Below are 22,942 nucleotides of genomic sequence, written 5' to 3' on the forward strand. Positions count from 1 at the left end.
GGGTTGTTACCCAATACGATGATGGAAATTAATAATCCTGATGAAACCCACAATTATTATTATATGGAATACAATTATAATGTCACTCGGGTGGTTGTTTTTACTTTTATATATATAAGAAGATGTTTACTACTGATGGGGGCAGATATGATTGGAGATCTTGAATAAACTGTTGCATCCGCAAGCTATGTCACCCTATTATGGATGTTGGTTTTAACAATCCAGTGGAAAGACTTCAAGAAGATATTATATGGACTATAAATTTAAAGTTATTGTCTTTTCTTTTTTTATTTAGATATAATGGAATATATATATATATATATTTTTAAGTAGTGTGGGCAGTGAATTAAAGATATCAAGAATTGTTGTGTATGGTAAATTTGTAAGACAGTGGGTGAATAAGCTAGCTACAGACTGATTAGTTTAAGAAAAGGGATTTTTAAGTGATACATTTAGGGGAGTGGAGGAAATGGATAGAGTGGAATAAATGTTAAATTAGATTTTATGGGGAGTCCGCTTTGAAATGTTATTAAAGTAGGACTTATTGTATAGTTTTAAAGTGGAAGGTGGTTTTGAATTGTTGCAATAATGCATAGATATAAAACACTATTATGCTAAATTAGAGTTATTTTATAATAGTTATAGTATAATGTGTTTGTTTTTTTTTGTTTTGTTTTTTTTTCTCTTCTTCTTTTCTGAAATGTATGGATAAAGGGGGATTTATAATATTTTTAGTAAGTAAAGGTCAGTATTTTGAGGAGGGAGTAAGTAATCTGTTATGAATTAGGGTTTTTTTTTGTTACGAAGAAGTCACAGGGGGGGAAGGGTGGGGAGGGGGGGTTAGGGAGGGGGGGGAGGGGGGGAAAAAGGGGGAAAAATTTGTATTTGAAAACCTTTTCAATAAAAAAAAAAAAAAAAGAAGATAAAGTTTGTTTCTAGCAAGGTGAGAAGTAACTGAGGTTCAGCTGAATCCCAATTTTTGCTCTTGGTCAAGCTAAGTCCAAGAATGATGTGGAACAATTCAATCACAGTTCAGTTCTTTATTTGCTTACATGTAGCAAAAGAATCTTGACAGACTAAACCCTTATTGCTTCCAGCCTACAGATATATCCTGGGAAATTCTATGGAGTAGCTATCTTCACTTTCTTCTTCTATCTTCTATCCAGATCTGGGCTGAGCTGCCTCTTGTCCCCCTTCCCTTTTGGGAATGTGCTTCCTCCTTCTTGGGAAACTGCCATTTCACTCTAGTTTATCACCCCAGCTCCGCCCTTCGTGTGTACCATCTTTCACAATCTTGAACATGGTTTAGCCAAAATGGGAACAATGGAAACATTTTTCAGTTGTTAGGATTAGATTTAGGTACTCATTATTTGGTATGTGACAAATGGAACAATGCTATTATGGCACTCAGAATCTAGAGCAGATAAGGAGAGTGTGTGCAAATCAGATTTTGCTTTTCAGCTGGTCACTGATCTATTATTTAGCTGAAATTTAGGAAAAGCAACTAGGCTCTTATTATGGAATTATTTGTGAGAATATGAATGTAAAGCTGATTGCTGAATGCAATAAAAGAGTTACCTGATGAAAGTATAATATGCATGAGAATAAATGGAATGCTTAGTAAATTGTTCATCACTTAGCAGAAAGTAAGTTAAGGAGGTATCATGACACTTCACCAGTTTAATGTATTTATGGCTAAATGTATAAGAAATGCTTGTGATGACATGCATTTATTTAATTTCATTTACATATTACCTTTATTATTTTTATAAGTAACTCAGGGTGGCAAGTACAGACATTACTCCTGCCTCCTCCTAGATATCAGCTGGTTCAGGACATGAAGATGCTTGAATTATATTTCATCAATATTAGAAAGACTATAGGAGGCATTATGGATCTAAGCAATGCATCAAATGGGAAACTAGCAGCTGTCTTGGAAAGGCAGGAAGAAGGTGCTCAGAATTTTAACTTGGAAATTAGAATAGTTAAAGGGTATATACCAGTGACAGCTAACCTTTTTACCGTTGCGTGGACAAAGCACGGGAAGCATGGGGGAGTTGCGTGCACACAGACCCACACCCATAATTCAGTGCACCCCTCCACCCGCGCATGCATGTATGACCACCCCGTGCTCCTCCACTTTTGGCATGTGATGGCACGATGGGACCAGAAGGTCCGTTTTTTGTTCTCCCAGGCTCCAGAGGCTTTCTTGGAGCCTGGGGAGGGTGAAAACGGCCTTCCCTACTCCCCCAGAGGCCATCTGGAGGCTGGAAACAGCCCATTTCCTGACTTCTGGTGGGCCCAGAAGGACCAAAAATTAGCTGGCCAGTGCGCACATGTGTGCTGGAGCTGAGCTAGGGCAACACTCGCGTGCCCACAGCTTTGGCTCCACATGCCACCTGTGGCATGCGTGCCATAGGTTCGCCATCACGGATATATACTGTATATTTATTGTTTCCTAAGTCTCTGCATGATTTACATAAACTCCTTGAACCTTGTTGGGGATATGAAGTGGAAATAGTTTAGCCTTGGTATGAAGCCTTGATACTCTAATTACATGGAAGTGAAAGTTGTATAAATCAGGAGTCCTCAATCCCTGGACTGCAGCCCATTACTGGGCCTTGAGCCTTTTGGAACTGGGCCGCAAAAGTAGCGGGTGAGCGTGCGCATGCACACGTCCTTACTCGCTCCAGCAGCAAGGGAGTACATGTGCGTGCACTCCATTTGTGTGAGCGGCGGGCACAATTGCCCACCATGCACACAGAACCATCCCCCTTCTTCCCCTCCCACTAGTCCGCAAAGCCAAAAAGGTATAAATACCTTTATACCAAATTCTGGTATAAATTAAATTAGGTGAACTAAATGGTTGGAATGGAAAATCGTATGTTGTTAAATAAGAGATAGGCCCAAGAATAAACGAGTGCTCAATGAATTTGCATTGACTACACAAGGAAGAAACTTATATGAATGAAGTATGTTAAGTTAATTTAGTCTCAGAAGGTCACTGAACGAGAATTGAATTGTATGAAGGCAGTGAATGAGTTGATAGGAAATAAGATGAAGATGAAGAATTAGATAGTGTTGGCAAGAGTGGTGAGAAGCAACAGAAAGTCATTTATAAACAGTGGAAGACATGAATGGGCATTGTGGAAGCAAAGATGGTTTGAAAATTAGGGTAGTGCATAGAGGTACTATTTAATTTACTATTCTAGATAAAATAGATCTACATATATTTCTTTCTTTAATTGTCTCATGTCTTGAATTTCTTAGATTTATTACTTCTTTTCTGTATTTTACATACTTCAAACAGGAATAGCATATATGTGTGGATACAACTTTGCCCCATACAGCCTTTTTATTTTTATTTTATGTTACATTTCATTCATATTAAATATAGATGTTTACAGATTTAGCAAAATAAATATAGGATGTGACAGAAATCTGGCAGTGACACTGATCGCCTCTCTGAATTTTAAACTGTATAGAAACCAAAAAAATCTGATATTTAAGTTTGATATATGTATCTTCTGATTTATATATATTATGAAATGTAAAAAACAGAATTGAAATGCAAGAATACTCACTCTCTCAGGACCTGAACAGTAGTTTGTACTGAACTTGCCTTCAGAGAATCTAAAATAAGGATACATGGCCTATATAAAAAGGGAAAAAATAGGTTATACAAAACATCTATCTTGATTTTGCGCATTTCAGGGTAAAATTCAATGAAATAAGTTTGTATTTAACTTATGACTCTAGAGTCAGGATAATAGCTAAATTATACATAAAAGTATGATTTATTCTAGTGGTTAAGCCACCAGGATAATAACCATGAGACGCATTTTAGACATGAAAGCCGGCTGGGTGACTTTGGGTTATTCAATCTCTCTCAGTCCAATTCACCTTACAAGGTTTTAGTGTGAGAAAAACAGGAGGTGAAAGCAGTATTAGGTCTGTTTGCTGCCTTGTAAACACACAGAATATATGTATGTATGTGTGTGCATGTATGCATATGTGTATATATATATATATTTAAAGAATGAAAATAAATGGACTTGCCTACCTTTTACAAATTTTCTTGATTTTTAAAGTGTCTGAGAATTTCTGAAAAACATTCACAATATTATCAGAAAAAGCAAACCAGAAAGGATAAACCATCTTATAAAATGTTAAATTATCCTGGATTTATACAATGAACAAGTACAGCAACTTGGCCAAATGCTTAAAACTAAATTTAAAAGTCAGTTAATTAATATATAATTGATATTCTGAGATTTTGTTTTTATAACTTATTTACAAACCTTGGCTAACAAGAATGTAGATGGTACCATTTTAGCTCCTGCCTCAGTATGTGTAACTTTTATTCAAAGGATTCCCATATAATGGTAAACAAGACCAATCTTAGATGGTAGAAATTTGTTGTAGATTTTGTCATTCAATTCAAAATTAGTTTACCAATATATTCAACTTCCTTATTATTCATCCAGGATTGGCAAATATGCAACTTTTTATGACTGTGATATACTGTTTTAATAGCAAGAAATTACTTTTGCTTTAATGGACTATAACATTTAAAAAAAACAATTACAAGTAAAAAAAATGTACTTTCCATTATTATAGTTACATTACAAAACTATGAAGAAAAGCCTAGAATGTATGATTTTCTTTCTTTCCTTTAATCATGTCCGATTCTTGAGGCTCTCTAGGAAAGTCCCTACAATTTTCTTGGCGAGGTTTTTCAGAAATGATTTGCCATTGACTCTTCCTAGGACTAAGAGAAAGTGACTGGCCTAAATCTGCCCAAATGGCTTTGTGCCTATGGTGGGACTGAAACTCATGGTCTCTTGATTTCTAGCCTGATGTCTTAAATACTACACTAAAATTGGCTCTCTAGAATGTATCAATATTTATTATTGTATGAAATTGTATTTATCATAATTTCTATGTGTATTTTGCAGAATCTTACTGTATATGGATTGTATATAGAAAGGTAATTACAATTCATATTCATATGTTTTCTAATATATCACATCTTTTTATTAGTCCATAATCACAGCTTGATAGGAGTAAGATTGATTAAAGTCAAATATATACTGTATATATATAGATATATAGACTTTCTATGGAACATACTTTCCCTTTTTTGATGGAATACAGGTGATCCTTAGATTATGAAGGCAATTTGGACCAGAATTGCTACCACTAAGGAACACAATTGTAAAGTATAATGTATGTGACCTCATTGCTTAGTGACAGCAACCGGTTGCCATCATAACACCAAGACACATGGGTTGTTAAGTGGAAAGCAGTGGCAATCCCAGGTAAAGATTATGGGGAGCGCAAAGGAAATTCCAGGAGAATTTGGAAGCTCTGGTGCAGGCCATGAACACAAGACGACCACAGTATCAATGGTGCAATGTGATGTGAGCACAGGAAGGCCAGGGAGTAAATGGCATGGTGCAAGCACAGGAAAGAAAAGATTGATGGCACTGTGTGGTACAAACCAGGTAGGCTATGGAGTGGATGATGTGGTAGGGCAGAAGCGGAAGAAAGCCAAAGGGATTTACTATGCTGACTTGCAACCTTCCCTGCTGGCTTTCCCATTAATTTTGCTTATGGGAAGTTGGCAGGGAATATTGGAAATGGTGACCATGTGATCGTGGGATGCTGCTACCATCATTAAGTGCAAGCCTGTTTCCAAGTGCCCAATCGCAATAATGTGAACACAAGGATGTTGCGATGGATGGAACTTTGGAGGATCAGTTGTAAATACCACTTGTTTAGTATTGTCACAACTTTGAACAATAGATTTTATGTATGTATGTATGTATGTATGTATGTATGTATGTATGTATGTAATTTGTATGCCACCCATCTCCCTGATAAGTAAACCATTTTTTTTCCATTTGGATACAACACTATAAGTAGCTGTTTTGGAACAAGTTAGAATATTAACGTTTTGAAATTAATTAGTATCTTGGCATCTTCTAAATCAATTTCTCATGCACAGAATGAAATGTATTTCCTGGTTTGATTACTAATTCCAAGGAGAAGGAGCATTCATATATAAAAAACGTCTTCCGAAGCAAAACCTATATGCAAATATATAATCATATGAATGCAATCAAAATACTTACTTTGGAAACTTTGGAACTGAATTCTGAAGCTATGGTGCCTGGTTGAATATCTAAGGTAAAACAAAACAGGTTTAAAGAAAAATAATATTAAGGATGGAAGATGGCTTTGTATTGAAAATGGATATTTATATATTTTATTGTTTTTATCTATAGTCTTTTCAATATGGTTCAACTACAGATACACACACACACAGCATGCTTTCAGAGTTTGTCATAATGAATAGCACTTCAATTAGAAACTGATACAGGCACATTTATAGGGGTATAGGTCTGGCTGAACTTAGGCCTGAGTGGCGCAGCAGACTAATGCTACTGTTAAAGGTAGTATTTAGCTTCCAGCTGCCTGCAATTACTGCGAGTTCAATTCTCACCAGGCTCAAGGTTGACTCAGCCTTCCACCCTTCATAAGGTAGGTAAAATGAGGACCCGGTTTGTGGGGGCAATAAGCTGACTTTGTATAAAATATACAAAAGTATGAAGGCTATTGCTTAGCGCCTTGTAAGCCGCCCTGAGTCTCCGGAGAAGGGCGGCATATAAATAAATAATAAAAAAAAAGTTACAATATCACATTAATAGTTCAAAGATGGCAACCTAAGATCCCAGAGTGACATTACCTTCCCATTTTTCTTCTTTTCAACCAACAGAAAGTTGGAAATAAATTATATGAAAATGTGAAATAAGGCCCGGGGTTACCAAAAGGTTGCCTATACTTACTCCAGATACCCCTACAGATAGCACTTGGGCAGAATCATTGGTTATGGGGTATACTGGCCCTGGTGATGTAAGGATACGTATGCTTGGATTATAATGAGATAGCAAACATGCACTAAACCTTATAGCCAGTTAAGCAGGCCATAGAGGGAAAAGCACACCAGAAAGATATATAAGAACAGTATTCATTCATTGATCTCCAAAATCCAGTACATATTCTTAAATCATTACCTTCATGATGCAGGTTGCTCTTTATATCTTGCTCTTCAGTATCACACCAGATATCACTAAGGACCAAAACACTTTCTTTTCTAATGGTTCCACTGTTACTTTCTGACTGATGTGGAAATTGCTGGAAGTCAGATTGTGGCAAATGTTGACTTTCACAATCCTTATATATAACTTTTTCTAACCAAGGGAAGCAAATTACTGCAATATACCAATGAGACCTGGACAAGGAAAGGCAGAGGAAAGTCATATCTGCTTCTCTAAGAGGAACGAACAAAATTTTTTGAACTATGAATACCTTTCTCTTTTATTTTTATTTCCACTAAGCCAGGTGTTTATCTGATATAAAATAATTACTACGCCATTTTTCCCTATTAATCTTTATTTCTTTAGATAGCATCTAAATTACAAATTATGACTATAAGTTTCATATAAATTTCTAATTTTATTTCTTGCATTTATTAAAGATGACTTCATGCGCTTTTCAAGAACATATACATAAACTCTACATATACCAAAACAGTCACACTGAACATTAGCCACACAGAGGTGAATAATATAGCAGAAAACATTGTGTTCCAAAGTATATATCAAACTTACTCTTCATTTACGGGTACAAAAATGTAATCTTTGTTAAAAATGTTTATATATCGAGTCCACCTTTTTACTCTTCGGTGTCTTCTTTGTGCCATTCTGTGTGAATATAAAATAATAATTAATACTGTTCATCAGAATAAAAATAAATATTGATTTTCTTATCTGGAAAGAACCTATAAATTATATTAGTCTTTACCTGACAATAGGCAAATTCACTTTTTGTGAATCAGCTGGCCAAGATTAGTTGGCCCATCCCTACAATTATTATGTAGTAATGCCCATCAGTACAATTATTCAAGATCCTATCTCCTTCTGTATGGAATGAATCTGAACTGACAGAGTGATCAATGGAACTTTTATTTATTTTATTTTTTATTTTATATTGGATTTCTATACCGCCCTTCTCCCTGAGGACTCAGGGCGGTGTACAGCCAGATTAAAAAACATGCAGAACAAATATTAAAAACAATTAAAAGATATATAAATTTGGCCCAATTAAAACTCATTTACCAATTAAAAACGTTTAAAACATTTAAAAACAGTTAAAAATTTCATCTTAAGCCAGCCCGGCTTGTTTAAATAAATGGGTTTTAAGGGCGCGACGGAAGGCACTGAGGTCTTGGATTCTCCTTATCTCTGGGGGGAGCTGATTCCAGAGGGTGGGAGCCCCCACAGAGAAGGCTCTCCCCCTGGGGGTCACCAGCCTACATTGTCTGGCTGATGGCACCCCGAGGAGGCCCTCTCTGTGGGAGCGCACGGGTCGATGGGAGGTCGTTGGTAGCAGCAGGCGGTCTCGAAGATAGCTAGGCCCTATGCCATGGAGCGCTTTAAAGGTGATAACCAACACCTTGAAGCGCACCCGGAAGACAACTGGGAGCCAGTATAGCTCCCTTCTTCATTCTGTGCTATGCATGTAAGAAATTGAGACCTAGAATCTTGTTAAGCTTCACAGAGAGACCTCGGTAATTTAAATGAGTACTTGGCCATTTATAAAAAGGTTATCTCTTCTGCACTGATACCTTCCAGATGTTTTATGTTTGCCCTTATCCTTGGCTGTGCATGTTATCTGAGAATGGTGGGAATAATAAATAATAGTTACTATTATTATTATTCTAAAATGTAAAGGAACTGTGTTAGGAAAAAGTATCATGATAGAAAGAGCATCATCAACAAGAAAAACCAATTAACTTAAGGTTTTTGGAGAAATATTGTAGATTTTGTTTACATATATATATTTACAAATTTTTTATTAAAATGCACTCTCAAAAATTATTGCCATCTTGTGATACTAATATAGTTTCCTGGATTACAGTCCCTTACCAAATGTTTACAAAATTTTTTGATCATACTTAGAATGCAAGAGATTAATTGTAGCTGTTCAAGCCTAACTCTAAAAAAAATGCACTGGTTAAATCAACTAATCCTTACTAGAGAAAAGTGCCACATTTTTATCGAGATCCATAGCATTAGATCAGGAATAATTCTTAGAAATAGTTCCATTTCCTTTGTTTTAAGAAATGCAAATGTTACTTATTTAAAATCAGCTTACGACAGTTTTGGATTTTCTTCTGAGTTCTTCTCCGTCCTGGTCAAGCACTTGTAGAAGAAACTGCTAAATATGTGTGACCGATCTGCAAGTTCCTTGGGAGCCTTTTCTAATTGCAGATATCTACCAAACAGACAAAAAAAATTTTTTTGTTCTATTTCTTACATGAAAATGTTTTCTGTTACTTATTTATATGCATTTTAGAAAAATGTAATTCTTGTGATTTTTGTTCTTCAGTTTGCCTGGAGAAAATATCAAAAGCAATAAAGTGACTGGCTATTTATACAACTGATTTCTTTTACATTAAACATTTGAAAGTCATGTTTTTGACACTCTTAAATAATTAGGAGTGACCTTAAATAATTTAATTTCCAACAAGCTGATATTTAATCACTACAAATACAGAAAAATCATTTATAGGTTGATTTAGAGGAAGGGGAAACTTCTTTCAGCTTTCCAAATTGTCTCCTATTAAGCAATAACTCTGTCAACTGCAAAGGAACATATCATCAATTTTGCTTACTTAAGATAAAAATCAATGATCACATCATTAAGGAATTCTCCATATTCTAAACACTCCAAATCCTCTTTTGTGACACCAAGCCCTCCTTTTGCAGGTGAAGGAGGATAAACAATCAAGCTGAGAAACAAAAACAAAATGAAATAATTATTGTGAAGTTACTACTAATGTTAGGACTGAACAATTTGATATTTATTTCTTGCTATAAACGTAGTTTATTTTTAAAACATAAAATCCAAATGTTTATTCTATCTAGGATTTTTTAAAAAAGCTTTGATTTGAAAGAAGTGTACAACATATATGCATATACATAGTGTATGTAATTACTGAAAAATAGAAAACACACTGAAAACTTTAAAAAGGTATGCTTATTAAACATTTTAATTCCAATTGGTGTTAAGACTTTTCCATTAAATGTGACATCGTATTTCAGGAAGGTATATGACTACATTAAGCAATATACACAATTATTTAAGACTGACTCTAAATTTCTAGTCCTGGCCCAGTTCTGCTGTCTAATCACATATCTAGATAACAAAGTTATTGCCTAGCAAATATGTCGAATGAATGTCGATGTGGATGGCCTATGTTAGTAGAACTGAGGTCAGTTGTTCTCCTTCCCCTGATTGAGGAAAACTCTTCAGAAGATCATTTAAAGCTCAACGAGTTAGAAAATACTGTAATGCCTAAGATTTCTGAAGCAGAATTGATGGCTTTTGTTCATATAAGTAAAAATTGCTCATATCCTTTCCTCAGGTTGTAGAAAGCTCATCTGATACTGAATTGCCTGATGAGGCTCTTCCACTTTGAGGAAGGAGAGGCAGTATATGATACAAGTTAAGTATGGAATATCTCAAATTGTTGCTAATGTCTTATCCCAATGACATATTGCATTATTCTGGATGATCATTTGATCTTGACAAGCAACTTCAGGGAAAAGGCTGCAATGGATGGAATACTGAAAAATCCTGATTTTGCAAGAATAACTTCATTTTTTCATACTTTGTAATAAGCATCTATTTTGGCTGAAATATTACTGAAAATAAAAAGTTAAACAACATAAGCAAAATGATCCTATTGTGAAGGATGACAGCCAGAACATAAGTGCCATATGAATGTAGTATGTTCTTAGAGGGAAACAAATTGAGATAAATGAACCAAAATTTATTCCTACTTTGACTTCTTTGAACAATAAAGCTTTACAGGTTTAAAAGGTAGATACCTAAGAATGAAATAACACATTTTAAACTATAATTTTATTTTTACACATCTTGGTATATTCAATTATCAATTTACTATATAAAAAGTAAGTTGTTAGTACAGTGAGTAGAGGCTTGTATCATTAGTTGGATGTTTCACTATTACATAAAACTGTCATACATACTTCTTCACAGGTTCAGTCTCCTGCAACTCCTTCCACTCATTTCCTTTCCCAGAAGAAATAGAAAAGGAGTATTGTCCACTATGTTGTTTCTGAAGCAAGGTATAATTGGGCTTGTTGAGATTTGATTTGCATTCCTGGCAAAAAGAAAGTTCTGTATTAGAGTAGATTAAGTGTATGATGGGAAGGCAATACCCAAACATTTAAACTGGCTGCAAAAAAAAAAAAAAAAAATTAAAAAAAAATAACATAGTATTGCTTTCAGAATTAAAAGCCATTTCATGTTCCTCACTAAACCTATCATCTGGACAGCAATAAAATATGACAAAATCATGTTTACCATTCAGCTGTTCTTAGGTCCTGATAGAACATTTAAACTTTCTTTTATAAATTTTCGTCCCATCAGGGATGAGTTAATTTAAGTATTGCAAGTAGGAAGAAACAACTTAATTTAGAATAAATTCTGACAAGAAAATATATTTTTATTCTGCACTTATGCTTCCATGTTGAAATAATATAAAATACCGTAGCAAAATTATGAAAGTACTGTAGCAATAATAAATATTCGGCTCAACCCTGCCAAAACTGAGTGGCTGTGGATACCGGCATCTCGGTTCAAAGGTGAGATTCCATCGCTGACTATAGGGGGTGAAATTTTGCCCCCTGTAGACAGGGCGCGCAACTTGGGTGTCCTCCTGGATTCACGGTTGAGTTTAGAAGATCATATAACAACCGTGACCAGGGGGGCATATGCCCAGATTCGTCTGGTCCGCCAGTTGCGCCCCTATTTGGACCAAGATGCCCTACGCACAGTTACTCATGTGCTAGTTACCTCCCGCGTTGACTACTGTAATGCTCTCTATATGGGGCTGCCCTTGAGGACCATTCGGAGGCTTCAACTGATACAGAATGCGGCCGCGCGGGTTGTGATGGGAGAGTCCCGATACTCCCATGTTACACCCCTCCTGCGCGACTTGCATTGGTTGCCGGTTGCCCTCCGGGTGAGATTCAAGGTGCTGGTGATGACCTATAAAGCCCTACATGGCTTAGGCCCAGGATATTTGGCGGACCATCTGCTGCCAGTAACAGCTGCCCATCGCCCGGTGCCTTCTCACAGGGAAGGCCTGCTCCGGGTGCCGTCAGTTAGACAGTGTCGGCTGGCGACCCCTAGGGGTAGAGCTTTCTCTGTGGGCACGCCCACCCTTTGGAATCAACTCCCCCCCTGGGGCTCCGGTTGGCTCCTGACCTTTGCACCTTCCGCCACGAATTAAAAACATGGTTGTTCACATCGCCCAGCCTGGACTGAGAAGGTTTTTAGATTTTGGGGGTTTTAATATAAATTATATACGTACATTATGTATTTTATAATTTTAACTGGTTGCTTTATTGTTGTGAGCTGCCCTGAGTCCTCGGAATAGGGCGGCATATAAATTTTATTAATAAATAAATAAATAAATAAATAATAAATATTGCAATATTCTATATTGGTTTAGGCACCTCTAATTTTATGAGCTTCAGGAAAAAAATTAATTGTTTTGTTTTAAAATTTACAGAGGAATTCAAATTCTACAAATTATTTGTTTTGGAGCAATGTATTTACCTCCAGGGGTTGCTCTGCTGAAACTGAAGTTCTGTTCTTTTCTAAGTGCTTCTGAAATGTTTCATAGCAATAGTGCATGAAAGAATTTTCTTCACATGAGATTTCATCAATGGCTTGCTGCCAAGGTAAAAAGTTGGTAAGATCTGCAGAATGAATCTTTGTACTTATTTCTGCAATTATCCTATTCAGCATTATCTGCTCCTTTTCTGTGAGCATCTGAGATAGCTGAATAAAAATGAATTTGCTTCCTTTAACTGTAAGAAATAATGAAAACAAAAATGTTGGGACCACAAAATTACCACCACCACCAATTAATTCTAACTTTAGAAACTGAATTAACAATTTAGATTGCAATGTTAAAAATGTACAGAAATATCAAAAAAAATATATCAAAAATATGAAAATCACAATAGCACCAGCTGGTAAAAAAAAAAATTATTTTAAAAAGCTGCATAAATCAGAACAACTGGTATTTTCTGTTATAGGTTTGCATCCACATTTTTGCTACCCAGAAATCCACAAGGAGGATTCGTTGATTATGCCTGAATCTAGTTAAGATAAATGACAACACAGATTGCACTTGTTTTATGATTTCCCTATATTTTCTTGAATTTCTGGTTTACAGGTTCTATATACCATGGAGTTAAAATATTTACATCTTCCAAAGCTGCATGAAAACCAAAAATTCAAGACTACAAACGTATGTAAAATGCTAATCAGCAGTATTCAGAATTGATCGGAAATGGCTCTTGTGACAGAGCAGTATCCAGAAGGATCGGGAATGCAACTATTTTTATAAATTAAATTTAATTGAATTTAATGCATTCAATTAGACACTGCCCATCTTCAAAGCGATTCTGGACAATCAGGACAGAAAAGACAATGCAGTAATATTAAAAGAAATAATATATAAACCACACCCACTCTCTCAAGCAACTGCATTCCTTAGAATTTCCAAGCCATATTTATTTTATTAATCACATTTATACAGCAACCCATATCTACACATACCTTGCTTATTTAATATAATACTTCCTAGTTGATTGTCAACTTGTTCCGTATAATCTAATGAGAGCCAAAGAAAAATGATAGCACTATTCCCAAAATCGGATGAATCTTTATTTGTCCAAAGTCCAAATCTTTTTAAGTGCAGGGAATCTATTGAGAGTACAATTTTCTTGTTCAATGCAACTGTAGAGAAAATAATTTAACACACATCAGTGAGATAGCAGATCTGCTCTAGACCTATGGAAAATATGCAGTGGTAACCTTTCTGCCTCTAACAGTCTCAAAACAGTGTTGTCTAAAAAGGGGCAGAGGCAGACTTTAGATTTGACAGATACAATGGGTTGTTGTGTCTCTGAAAATTATACTTGTGCTCATTATTTATGCTGAGCTCACTTTTTGACAATCATGTTTATAATTGTTTTAAAATGAAAACAGCATTGGGAAAATAATAATACTTCTGCTTCATACTTGGTCAACCAAAGTCAGAAGGTTTTTAAAAATCCCAGGTTATCTGTTACTTTAGTAGTGTAATATTTAGAATTATTCTGATAATAGTGATCAGAACCATGATTTCAATGAAAAGGTACATATATTACATTTTTAGAACTGATCAAACAGCTCTTTTTATTGTATAGGAGAGTAATAATACCAAAAAAGAAAGAAATTAAGTGAGTACTAATTTAGTTATGAAGTCACATTTGAGTAAGGTTCTTGTAAAGTTTAGTCAATCACTTTGCTTAGGTAGGAAATACAAGAAAGCAATATAGAATCTTACCTTCAAATGGGATTGTAAAGCAATTGATGGTAAACTTCAAATTAAAAAGAAATAGAAAATTAGACTTTCTTAGTACAAGGTATTAGAAATATAGTCTTAGATTAGAATTCGTATGGTAAGAAAATAGATCACAATATTTTAAATAATACTTTAACTATTTAATGTCTTTCCAGACAGTCCTATTGCAGTTTTAAAAGTTTAAAATGCTAAACACACCTAAGATTTTTATGATAACTTGTATTCTTTGTTTAAATTCATGTCAGTCGCAAGGCATCCCTCAATTTAATAAAATTATTTTTAAGTAAACATCCAATTTTCCTTTCATAAAGTTCCAAAAAGACATTCAAATAAATTTATGTAAGTGGAAATCAAGTTTATTTATTGGTTTATATGGCTAACTACTCAATATATGACTGTAGGTGGCAAGTTTATTTTATTAATCACAAAAGGGGGTGGAGAGCATACCAGTAGGAACTAAATGGAGGATTTAGGAGAATTTGGTGAAAACTGTTGAATAACACTTGATTGTTAAAGGGGTAACAGTTATAATGAGGAACAAATTGAAACATTCATTCAAACTGATAACAATATTATATATAATAGAAAGTTTCAATAGATATAAAGTTTTTTTAAAAATAGTAACAGTTTCCAAACTGTTCACACATTACTTTTTAAAATGTTAATACTTCTTTGGAGACTGTATCTGAAGTTTATTATTCTCTTTTTCTAGTTCTCTTGAGCAAAAGGAAAGATGGATCCTTTGTTTGAAAGTGCGTATCTATTCTCAGTTAATCAAAGAATACATTAGGAGGATTGGATTTCTGAAGGAAACCCAGTCCAAAACTAATAATTGATACCATTCTTTCATGTTCACCAATTCTTCCAAATTATTTCTTTTACTTCAACAATTCCTTGAACATTCAGCTGTATAACCAATGCACGCATAAAAACCCATGCCAAAATCTTACATACTTTAACTGTGCCTACATGTCAGTTATTTCAGTAATTTGGAGTTACGAGCAAGATTATGACCCTAAAACAAAATAGGTTATTCATTCTCTACTCTTTAGGATTGTGCAGAGGAAATTTAGATTCACAGGCCAAACTAATTATGAGCAAGTGTAGGTACACACTTAGCACGTGTTGGACTGCTCTCTGCTGATGATGCACAGTCCTTGAAAACATATTATCAGATTTAATGGCTCTGTGCATCCCTATGTTCATTGTGAATCGCTGCCTGTTTTGATCTGAATCTCTGCAGAGCCAAACTATTCTTCCAATGTTACAATCACAAATTTATTTAGATTTTTTTACAATTCAGTTTTAAAAGTAGATTTCTGCAGAGGAAGATGCCTGGCTTCAATTAATAACATAAACTTACTCTAGCACATCCTGCTGCTGCGCTTTTATATTTTCCAAAATACAGCCTTTCAAACTTTATATCTAAGGCAAGGGGCACATGTTCAATGATGGTGCTGTGATCTGCAGAGGAATGAAGAACAAGTGGATCATCTGATACCTATGAAAAAAAAATGGACAAATTAATTAACCATTCTAACAAACCATTCAGCTATTCTAAAATAGCTTCTCCAAATTCCAAATGTTTATTATGATTTCAGAATTTTTACTAGCAACCATAAACAGAGGCAAAAGATAATGTATTTTACTCCTGTACTGAATACCTGATATACAAGAATCATACAAAGAAGCCCTTTATACAATCACTAAGCATTTAATACCTTTAAAAAAAAAAATTATTGGTTAAAAAGAAAAAAACATAAATACGACAATACAACATACACAATGAGTAAACATAAATCAAGTCTTGCGACTTTTTTTTTTGAATAATCACATCAGTAAACTATATTCATATTCTTATCTATATCTCTACACATTTACGTGCAAAATAATATCTTAAATTCCCTCTTTGATTTACTATTTTTCTTAATTGGTACTCAATTTTTATCTATATATTTCATCTCCTTTTTTGTGTCTCTATTTTTATTTTCCTAATATAAGAAATTTCCAATTTAAATTATCAAAAGCTTTCTGCGCATCCAAGAAGATTAATGTCAATTTTTATCCGAATTTTTTTTGTAGTATTCTAAAACATCTATTATTAGTCTCATATTATTTTTAATTTGTCTTCTTGGAATAAAACCATTCTGATCTGGGTGGATGTATTTGTTAATAATTCTTTTTAGTCTCTGTGTAATAATTCATTAAAAAAAAAGCATTTAATACCTTTCTGAGTCTCTCTCTCAAACCCATACATATTAAAAGTAGACTGTGTAAATGTGATTACAATTGTTTTTTGCTATCTATACGATTGATGAGAGAATAAATATGTAAAATTATTATTTCTGCATAGTGCCAAGGTGTGAATTCTAACATATATATACTAGAGCAAACATTTATTACTTCTTTTGCTTTGCTTTTAGTCTCATACTGTGACGGATCTTCTGATAAATGTAGAACATTTTCCTGTTCTTTATCACTTTTCTCCTCTTCATGGTCTTTCTCAGTCTGGAAATATGTCTCAGGATCCTGTAGCTCAGAAAGTTCTTCTTCATCACTAGAAAGGATGACTGAAATAAAATAAAAGCAACATAAATATGATATGATATGTTTTTATGTGCTGCCTGCAACCTTCGCTTGTTTGCACGGCCCGGTTTCTGGCATGCCACAGCTGAGGTCAACAGACTAGAGGTGGGGAACCCACGCTATTATTGATTAAATTAGTATATCTTATTTGTTTGAACTCATTTGTGTCTACCCAATCCAAGTTTTAAAAAGTTATAAAATACATACTTGGCTCTGATGACTCAGCAGTCTCCGTATTCATTTCAGATTTATTCAATGGATTTTTCAGAGGTGAAGTTGTATTCACTTCCTCCATCACAGAAGAGCTGACTACAGACAAAATAGATTTATCCTCATTGGTGAAAGAATATAGCTTTCTATCGGGAGAAGAGTTTGAATTATTTTTGCTTGGACAGCATCCAGTAGTGCCTAGATCAGTGATATTTAATGTTTCATTAAAATCTGATTCCAAAGGCTTCTGAATATTTTCCTCCTGTAGACTGGGTGTAAGATTCTGGTGGTTCTCACTTGAATCTTGGTCGCCAGGTGACTGAACTGATTCTGTCTTGTGTTCTTTCTGTAACAATATTAAGAATTGAAGATTCTTTCAAGCCTTAGAATAGCAATAGCACTTTGACTTGTATACCGCTTCACAGTGCTTTATAGACCTCTCTAAGCAGTTTACAAAGTCAGCATATTGCTCCCAATAATCTGGCTCCTCATTTTATTGACCTCGGAAGGATGGAAGGCTGAGTCATTTCATCCAGACTCTAAATGCCTATGTTTTGGGAGGTCTGTAGATCACTGTTATGTTCTCTCTCATACTTAACAGAAAATGTTTGTGAATCATGAGTATTGTCACCAATCACATGATTAGTAGTCTGTGTCTGCTTTCTTTCTTTCCTCAGGTGAACAATTAAGAATGATATACTAACAGAAGGTACAAAGACTTATAAAAACTCATAAATAACAAATTGGCAGTGTATGTTTATAAATATAAATGTATACCCTGCCCCTGCCAGACCCAGTTTACTGGCCTCAAATATGTATATATACTTGCCAGTAGTGATTTTTTGGGAGAAGCTTCATTCCAATGGTTACGGAAAACACCTCTTCTTTTTCTGCTTTCATTATTCTGACAGCTTAATTTCCTCAAAGAAGGAGAAACATTTTTGAAGTCCTCTTGTCTTTTTGCTGCCTTGTGTCGACCTTTATTATTGATGCTGCAGTCTTTATTTAAAATAATGAAATATTGAAGAGTCAAATGGAAATACATTTTTATTCATACTTCCATTCAAGCCAGGGATGGGTTCTAAAATTTTTTACTACCGGTTCTGTGGGCGTGGCTTATTTTGTAGGCATGGCTTGATGGTCATGTGACAATTCTTTAGGATTTAGCAGAGGTACTGGTCTACCAGGCTTTTAACTGCTTGCAGAGCTGTATCGGTCTACCCATTTGTTTTTGGAGGCACCGGTCTACTCATTTATTTTTGGAGGCACCGGTCTACCAGCACACTGCCTTTTAACACTTTGATCAGCTGTAGGGCGGCCTTTTGAAGCCCCACGGCAAGAGTTTAAACAGTTTTTTTCCTTCTAGCCGATCAGCTGGGACTCAGGAGGCAGCAATAGATTGGGGGTGGGGCCAAATAAAAGGTAACAATAATGCGGGGTGTGGGGGGGGCAGAACCGGTTCGGTGACATCATATCATCACCGCTACCTGCTCGGCGGAATCAGGAGGAACCCACCACTGATTCAAGCCCATTTAATTCCAGAAAACAACCACTCTACCTCTGTTTCTCCTCTTTGTACATGCTAGTCATGGTATGCAAAGAGAAACTGAAAGCTAATATGGCAATAGCAGGAAACCAATGGCTGCTGGATGTCTTGGCAAAACTACAATCCTCAACTGCTAGGCTGATGGTATATGAAGTCTAAAATAGCAAGTTTGGCAATCTCTACATTAACGGTTGGAAGAATATATGAAAGATAACATTTTAAAATCTTAACAATCTGAAACAATTAGTTTTGATAGAGCTAGATGCACAACCACTACAACAGGAAATAATTTCATTCCAAATATAACACACTACAAATATCCTTCTTTGTGACCAATTTTCAGATTTCTCTAAGAAGGTTGCAAAATTTTTATCAATAGTTTACTGAAGTTGTCTGAGGCCTCTACATATTACTAATAATTTCAAGCCTGTCCTATATTCGCTCATATTGTGTGTGTGTCTGTGTGTTTAATCTGCTTATTTGATATATTTTTAATTATTTAATTATCATTCAAATTATTAGAAAATGAAGAAAATATCCATTCTGTTTCATCCTAAAGTATATTAAAAATGAAGGTAGTTTTGATGTCTGACATTATGATCTTTGTGAGTATTAAGTCCTATAGCATTTGGGCCAGCATAATTTTTAAATAATTACTTCAAAAACTTTCATATAGAACTATAATGCAAGTAGCACATTTTATTTATTTATTTATTTATTTTACATTTATATATAACTTTATATTTTATATATAATTATATATAAATATAATTATATTTTAATTTTATATATAAAATTTATATATCTCTGAATTATGATATGCCATGTAAATGACTTTGTGGATGAAATTATCAATGAACCTAACACTTATCTGTATTTTATGATAAAACAATCTGTATAAAACACACTGCAATAGTACAAAAACACAGAGACTGTGCTGACTTTAGAGCAAAGAGAACTCTATCCTGGCCAACTTTATGTTTTATCTAAATATTACAATGGATTAAAAATATATTATTTACAAACCTTCTAGTAATACATCACATTTTCTTAAAGTCTGCAAAGCATTGCTAAGTTCTGTATCTTTAGATTGTTTCTTTTCATGTGATCTTTTTGGATAATTTTCATATCTGGGAAGAAACAAAATTATTAATTAACCTTCTATTTAAAAACAAAACAAAAAACAAGTAAACACCCACCCACCCCAAAACAAAAAAAGTATAGCTCAATTCCTGAATTTGGCTCAATCCCTAATGATTGTCAGGTCATATCCCTGAAGTTTTATTTGCAACAGTATTAAGATAGATTCCCCGTGCTTTCTTGGGGTTGATTTTTGCTTTTCAATCTTGTCTATAAATCAAATCATAAAAATAATCACTTATTCATATACTAGCCAGGCCCTGCTTAATCCTGCTTCACTTTTGAGCCAATTACCATATGTATGTTATAGCTAAAAGAGTTTTGCTAAATTAATATATATTCCTCCAACCAGATCTAAATAAAACTGCCAATAGTAATAATTCAATATCCAGAGAAAGCAATCCTGTTTGATAAACCTTACAGCTCTATTGGCTATAGATGATCGGAGCACTAAACACTGTGTTTTATTTTTTATGGCTTTTTAAAAAAATCTTCCCTATTGCTGACAGTATTTGGAAATCAACTTTAGATCAGTATCAGTGTTAGACGAATCATAGGTAGTGGGGATGGCATATTTGTAGGCTGACACAGTAGCAGGAAATGCAGGACCTGGGATTCAGTAAATCACCCTGTCATGCCCAGGGTGATTTACTGAAGGGACTTTAGTAAATTCCCTTCAGTAAATTTTAAGGGATTTTCTGAGATAAAGTTTTCTCAGTGTTCAAATGAGAAAACTTGGAGCCTGGTTGACATGTATGAATAGAATCCAAACTTGAATTTCCATTTCTAAATTGTTCCAGACCCACAGGATTATAGACTCTTATAATTACAAGATTATATAGAGTATCGATCAAAATTTGATACACACTTTCTTTACTGATATAAAAATCCACAAATCAAACTCTCAGTGAAATGGTAAACCAGTATCTCAGTTGTTCAAGACTACAAATAGTTCACAGGATTGAAGGCCCTTGGGAGGAAATCCTAAACCTCAAATCAAATCAGCTTAACAATAATGGCAATGGTGATTATGATGATGTTGATGATTATGATTATGTTGATGTTGATGTTGATGCCACCAAGCCCTCCATTCAGAAAACTAGAAGTGAAAAAATGAATTTGTTGAGGAACAATTTATTTTACTTTACTACTGATATTTGGAAATAAAGGAAACTGTTCAATTTCCTGGGACTAACAACCTGAAGAAAGCCTATCATCATCATCACCACCACCATCATCATCTCTAAATGGAAAAAGCTCCATGCAGAACATATCAGATTGCATCTTCATTTATTTTCAGGTCATGTTACCATAATCTACTTTATATGGAATTACTTTTGTAAAAAGTTCAGAAGTTTTGAACTATAAAAAATGTAATTACTCGGGTATATTGGAACATATTACTTATTCTATGCCACACAAAGCTAGGCCTAAAACTAATTAAATAATAGAATGCAATAACTTATTACATTTTTATAAATAATTTGCTTATTATCCGCATCATAGTACAGGTACTTTTAAGGAAATGGGTTAGGGACATAACTCACAAGAGCTATTTCTTATAATGAGAGAATAAAGTTATTACAATAATTCTGTAGAAACAAAATAACATTAGAAAAAGGAATAGCCTTAAATAAACTTATTAAAACTGACTCTTTACCAGTTCGATATTGTTGTTTTATTGTATACATTTTGTCAGAACCACATGAGACACTGAAAAACTATGAAAACTGTTTGAAGTATACATTGAATAGGCTTGTTTATATTCAAAATAAAAAAAATTCTAATCCTAAGAAAAATAAGACATTTTTAAGATAGTGGTACAATTAAAAATAATTCCATTTAATTCAAATCCTAGAACAAGTATATATTACTCAGATAATAGTTTAAAAATATTTGAAAACACCTCAACAATTGTAATCCATCAGTATTTAGAACCCTCATTAAAATATATCTTTTATAAGATGAAAAATACAGTATCTCTTCCTAGAAGACAAAGAAGTTATACAGAAAAAAAAAATGACAATTCAAATTCTATAGTCTTAATATATTAAAATTAGCTACTTGTTTTTATCTCCAAAAAATGTTTTGAATTCAGGCCTTATTTTTTTAATAAAGTTTGAAATTTCCAATGTATTTCAATGTTAAAACATGAATCTATTAAGAAAATTAGGTTTTTCAACATGGAAGTCCTCCCAGTAGAATATATTATAATGGAATTTTCAGTCTATATAAATTGTTTATCTTTTCCAATGATTTCCTATGTCATCCACAGAGCAAATGCGTCAATGCACCCTTTAAAGTCAAACCACTAAACTGCAAAAAAAGCTCAATGAGCATACAGTTGTCCTCATAAGCACATATGAAGGCTGCAATATAACTAAAATTATTTTCTACATATAAATTAATACATAAAGCATGCATGAACTTGTTCTAGATGAACTCATGCATAATTTGTGTTTTGTTGTTTAACTGTGGCTTCAAATATATACTCCTATATGCATTAGTTTGAAACTCTATTTTTAGTGATAAAGAGGAACACAATCATTAAAATACTGTTTTGAATGACATACCTTTTAGGCCAAATACAGCTTTGTTGAGGACTTATTGTTTGACATGATTTTAGGCTGGAAATAGATAAGGAGGGTTGTTCATCTGATTGCAGCTTGTTAGCATCAGATAATTTAGCATCAGTTAAAAGTTGCCTTTGCATATATTGTCTTCCTGTTTTTGTCCTCAGAATATTCGTCAAGATAACTTTAGGTTGCCTGCTATACATATAATAATTAATAATCTTCAATGCATCGAAATGATGAATTATTATATTGTAACTGTCTAAATAATCTCAAATTTTCATTTATCATAGCTCCCCCCAAAATGTTCAAAAATGAATGAAAAGAGATAACAGAAAGTAAGTGAAGTATTCCCAAAGGAAAATT

The 22,942-nt window shown here is 34.1% G+C and overlaps 1 protein-coding gene across 4 annotated transcripts in view; it reads right to left on the reverse strand.

The window, feature by feature from the left end:
- The window catches only part of SENP7 (SUMO specific peptidase 7), a 41,944-nt gene that overhangs the window by 2,923 nt on the left and 16,079 nt on the right, over positions 1-22,942 (reverse strand). Inside the window, exons 6-22 of one of the 4 annotated variants that reach the window (XM_034412560.3) lie at positions 22,577-22,774; positions 19,890-19,993; positions 18,147-18,316; positions 17,315-17,663; positions 16,925-17,091; positions 15,885-16,022; positions 14,504-14,537; positions 13,732-13,911; positions 12,721-12,974; positions 11,124-11,257; positions 9,743-9,859; positions 9,223-9,342; positions 7,677-7,769; positions 7,080-7,297; positions 6,138-6,187; positions 4,064-4,104; positions 3,585-3,653 (exon numbers count right to left, since the gene is read on the reverse strand). In XM_034412560.3, the coding sequence (XP_034268451.1) occupies positions 3,585-3,653; positions 4,064-4,104; positions 6,138-6,187; positions 7,080-7,297; positions 7,677-7,769; positions 9,223-9,342; positions 9,743-9,859; positions 11,124-11,257; positions 12,721-12,974; positions 13,732-13,911; positions 14,504-14,537; positions 15,885-16,022; positions 16,925-17,091; positions 17,315-17,663; positions 18,147-18,316; positions 19,890-19,993; positions 22,577-22,774 (2,436 nt within the window). The remainder of the gene's footprint in view (positions 1-3,584; positions 3,654-4,063; positions 4,105-6,137; positions 6,188-7,079; positions 7,298-7,676; positions 7,770-9,222; positions 9,343-9,742; positions 9,860-11,123; positions 11,258-12,720; positions 12,975-13,731; positions 13,912-14,503; positions 14,538-15,884; positions 16,023-16,924; positions 17,092-17,314; positions 17,664-18,146; positions 18,317-19,889; positions 19,994-22,576; positions 22,775-22,942) is intronic. The other 3 variants (XM_034412576.3, XR_015734410.1, XM_034412585.3) reach the window with 3 other exon arrangements.

This window comes from Pantherophis guttatus, chromosome 5 (assembly GCF_059756535.1).
Source record: "Pantherophis guttatus breed Tessera chromosome 5, ASM5975653v1, whole genome shotgun sequence".
Taxonomy (NCBI): domain Eukaryota; kingdom Metazoa; phylum Chordata; class Lepidosauria; order Squamata; family Colubridae; genus Pantherophis; species Pantherophis guttatus.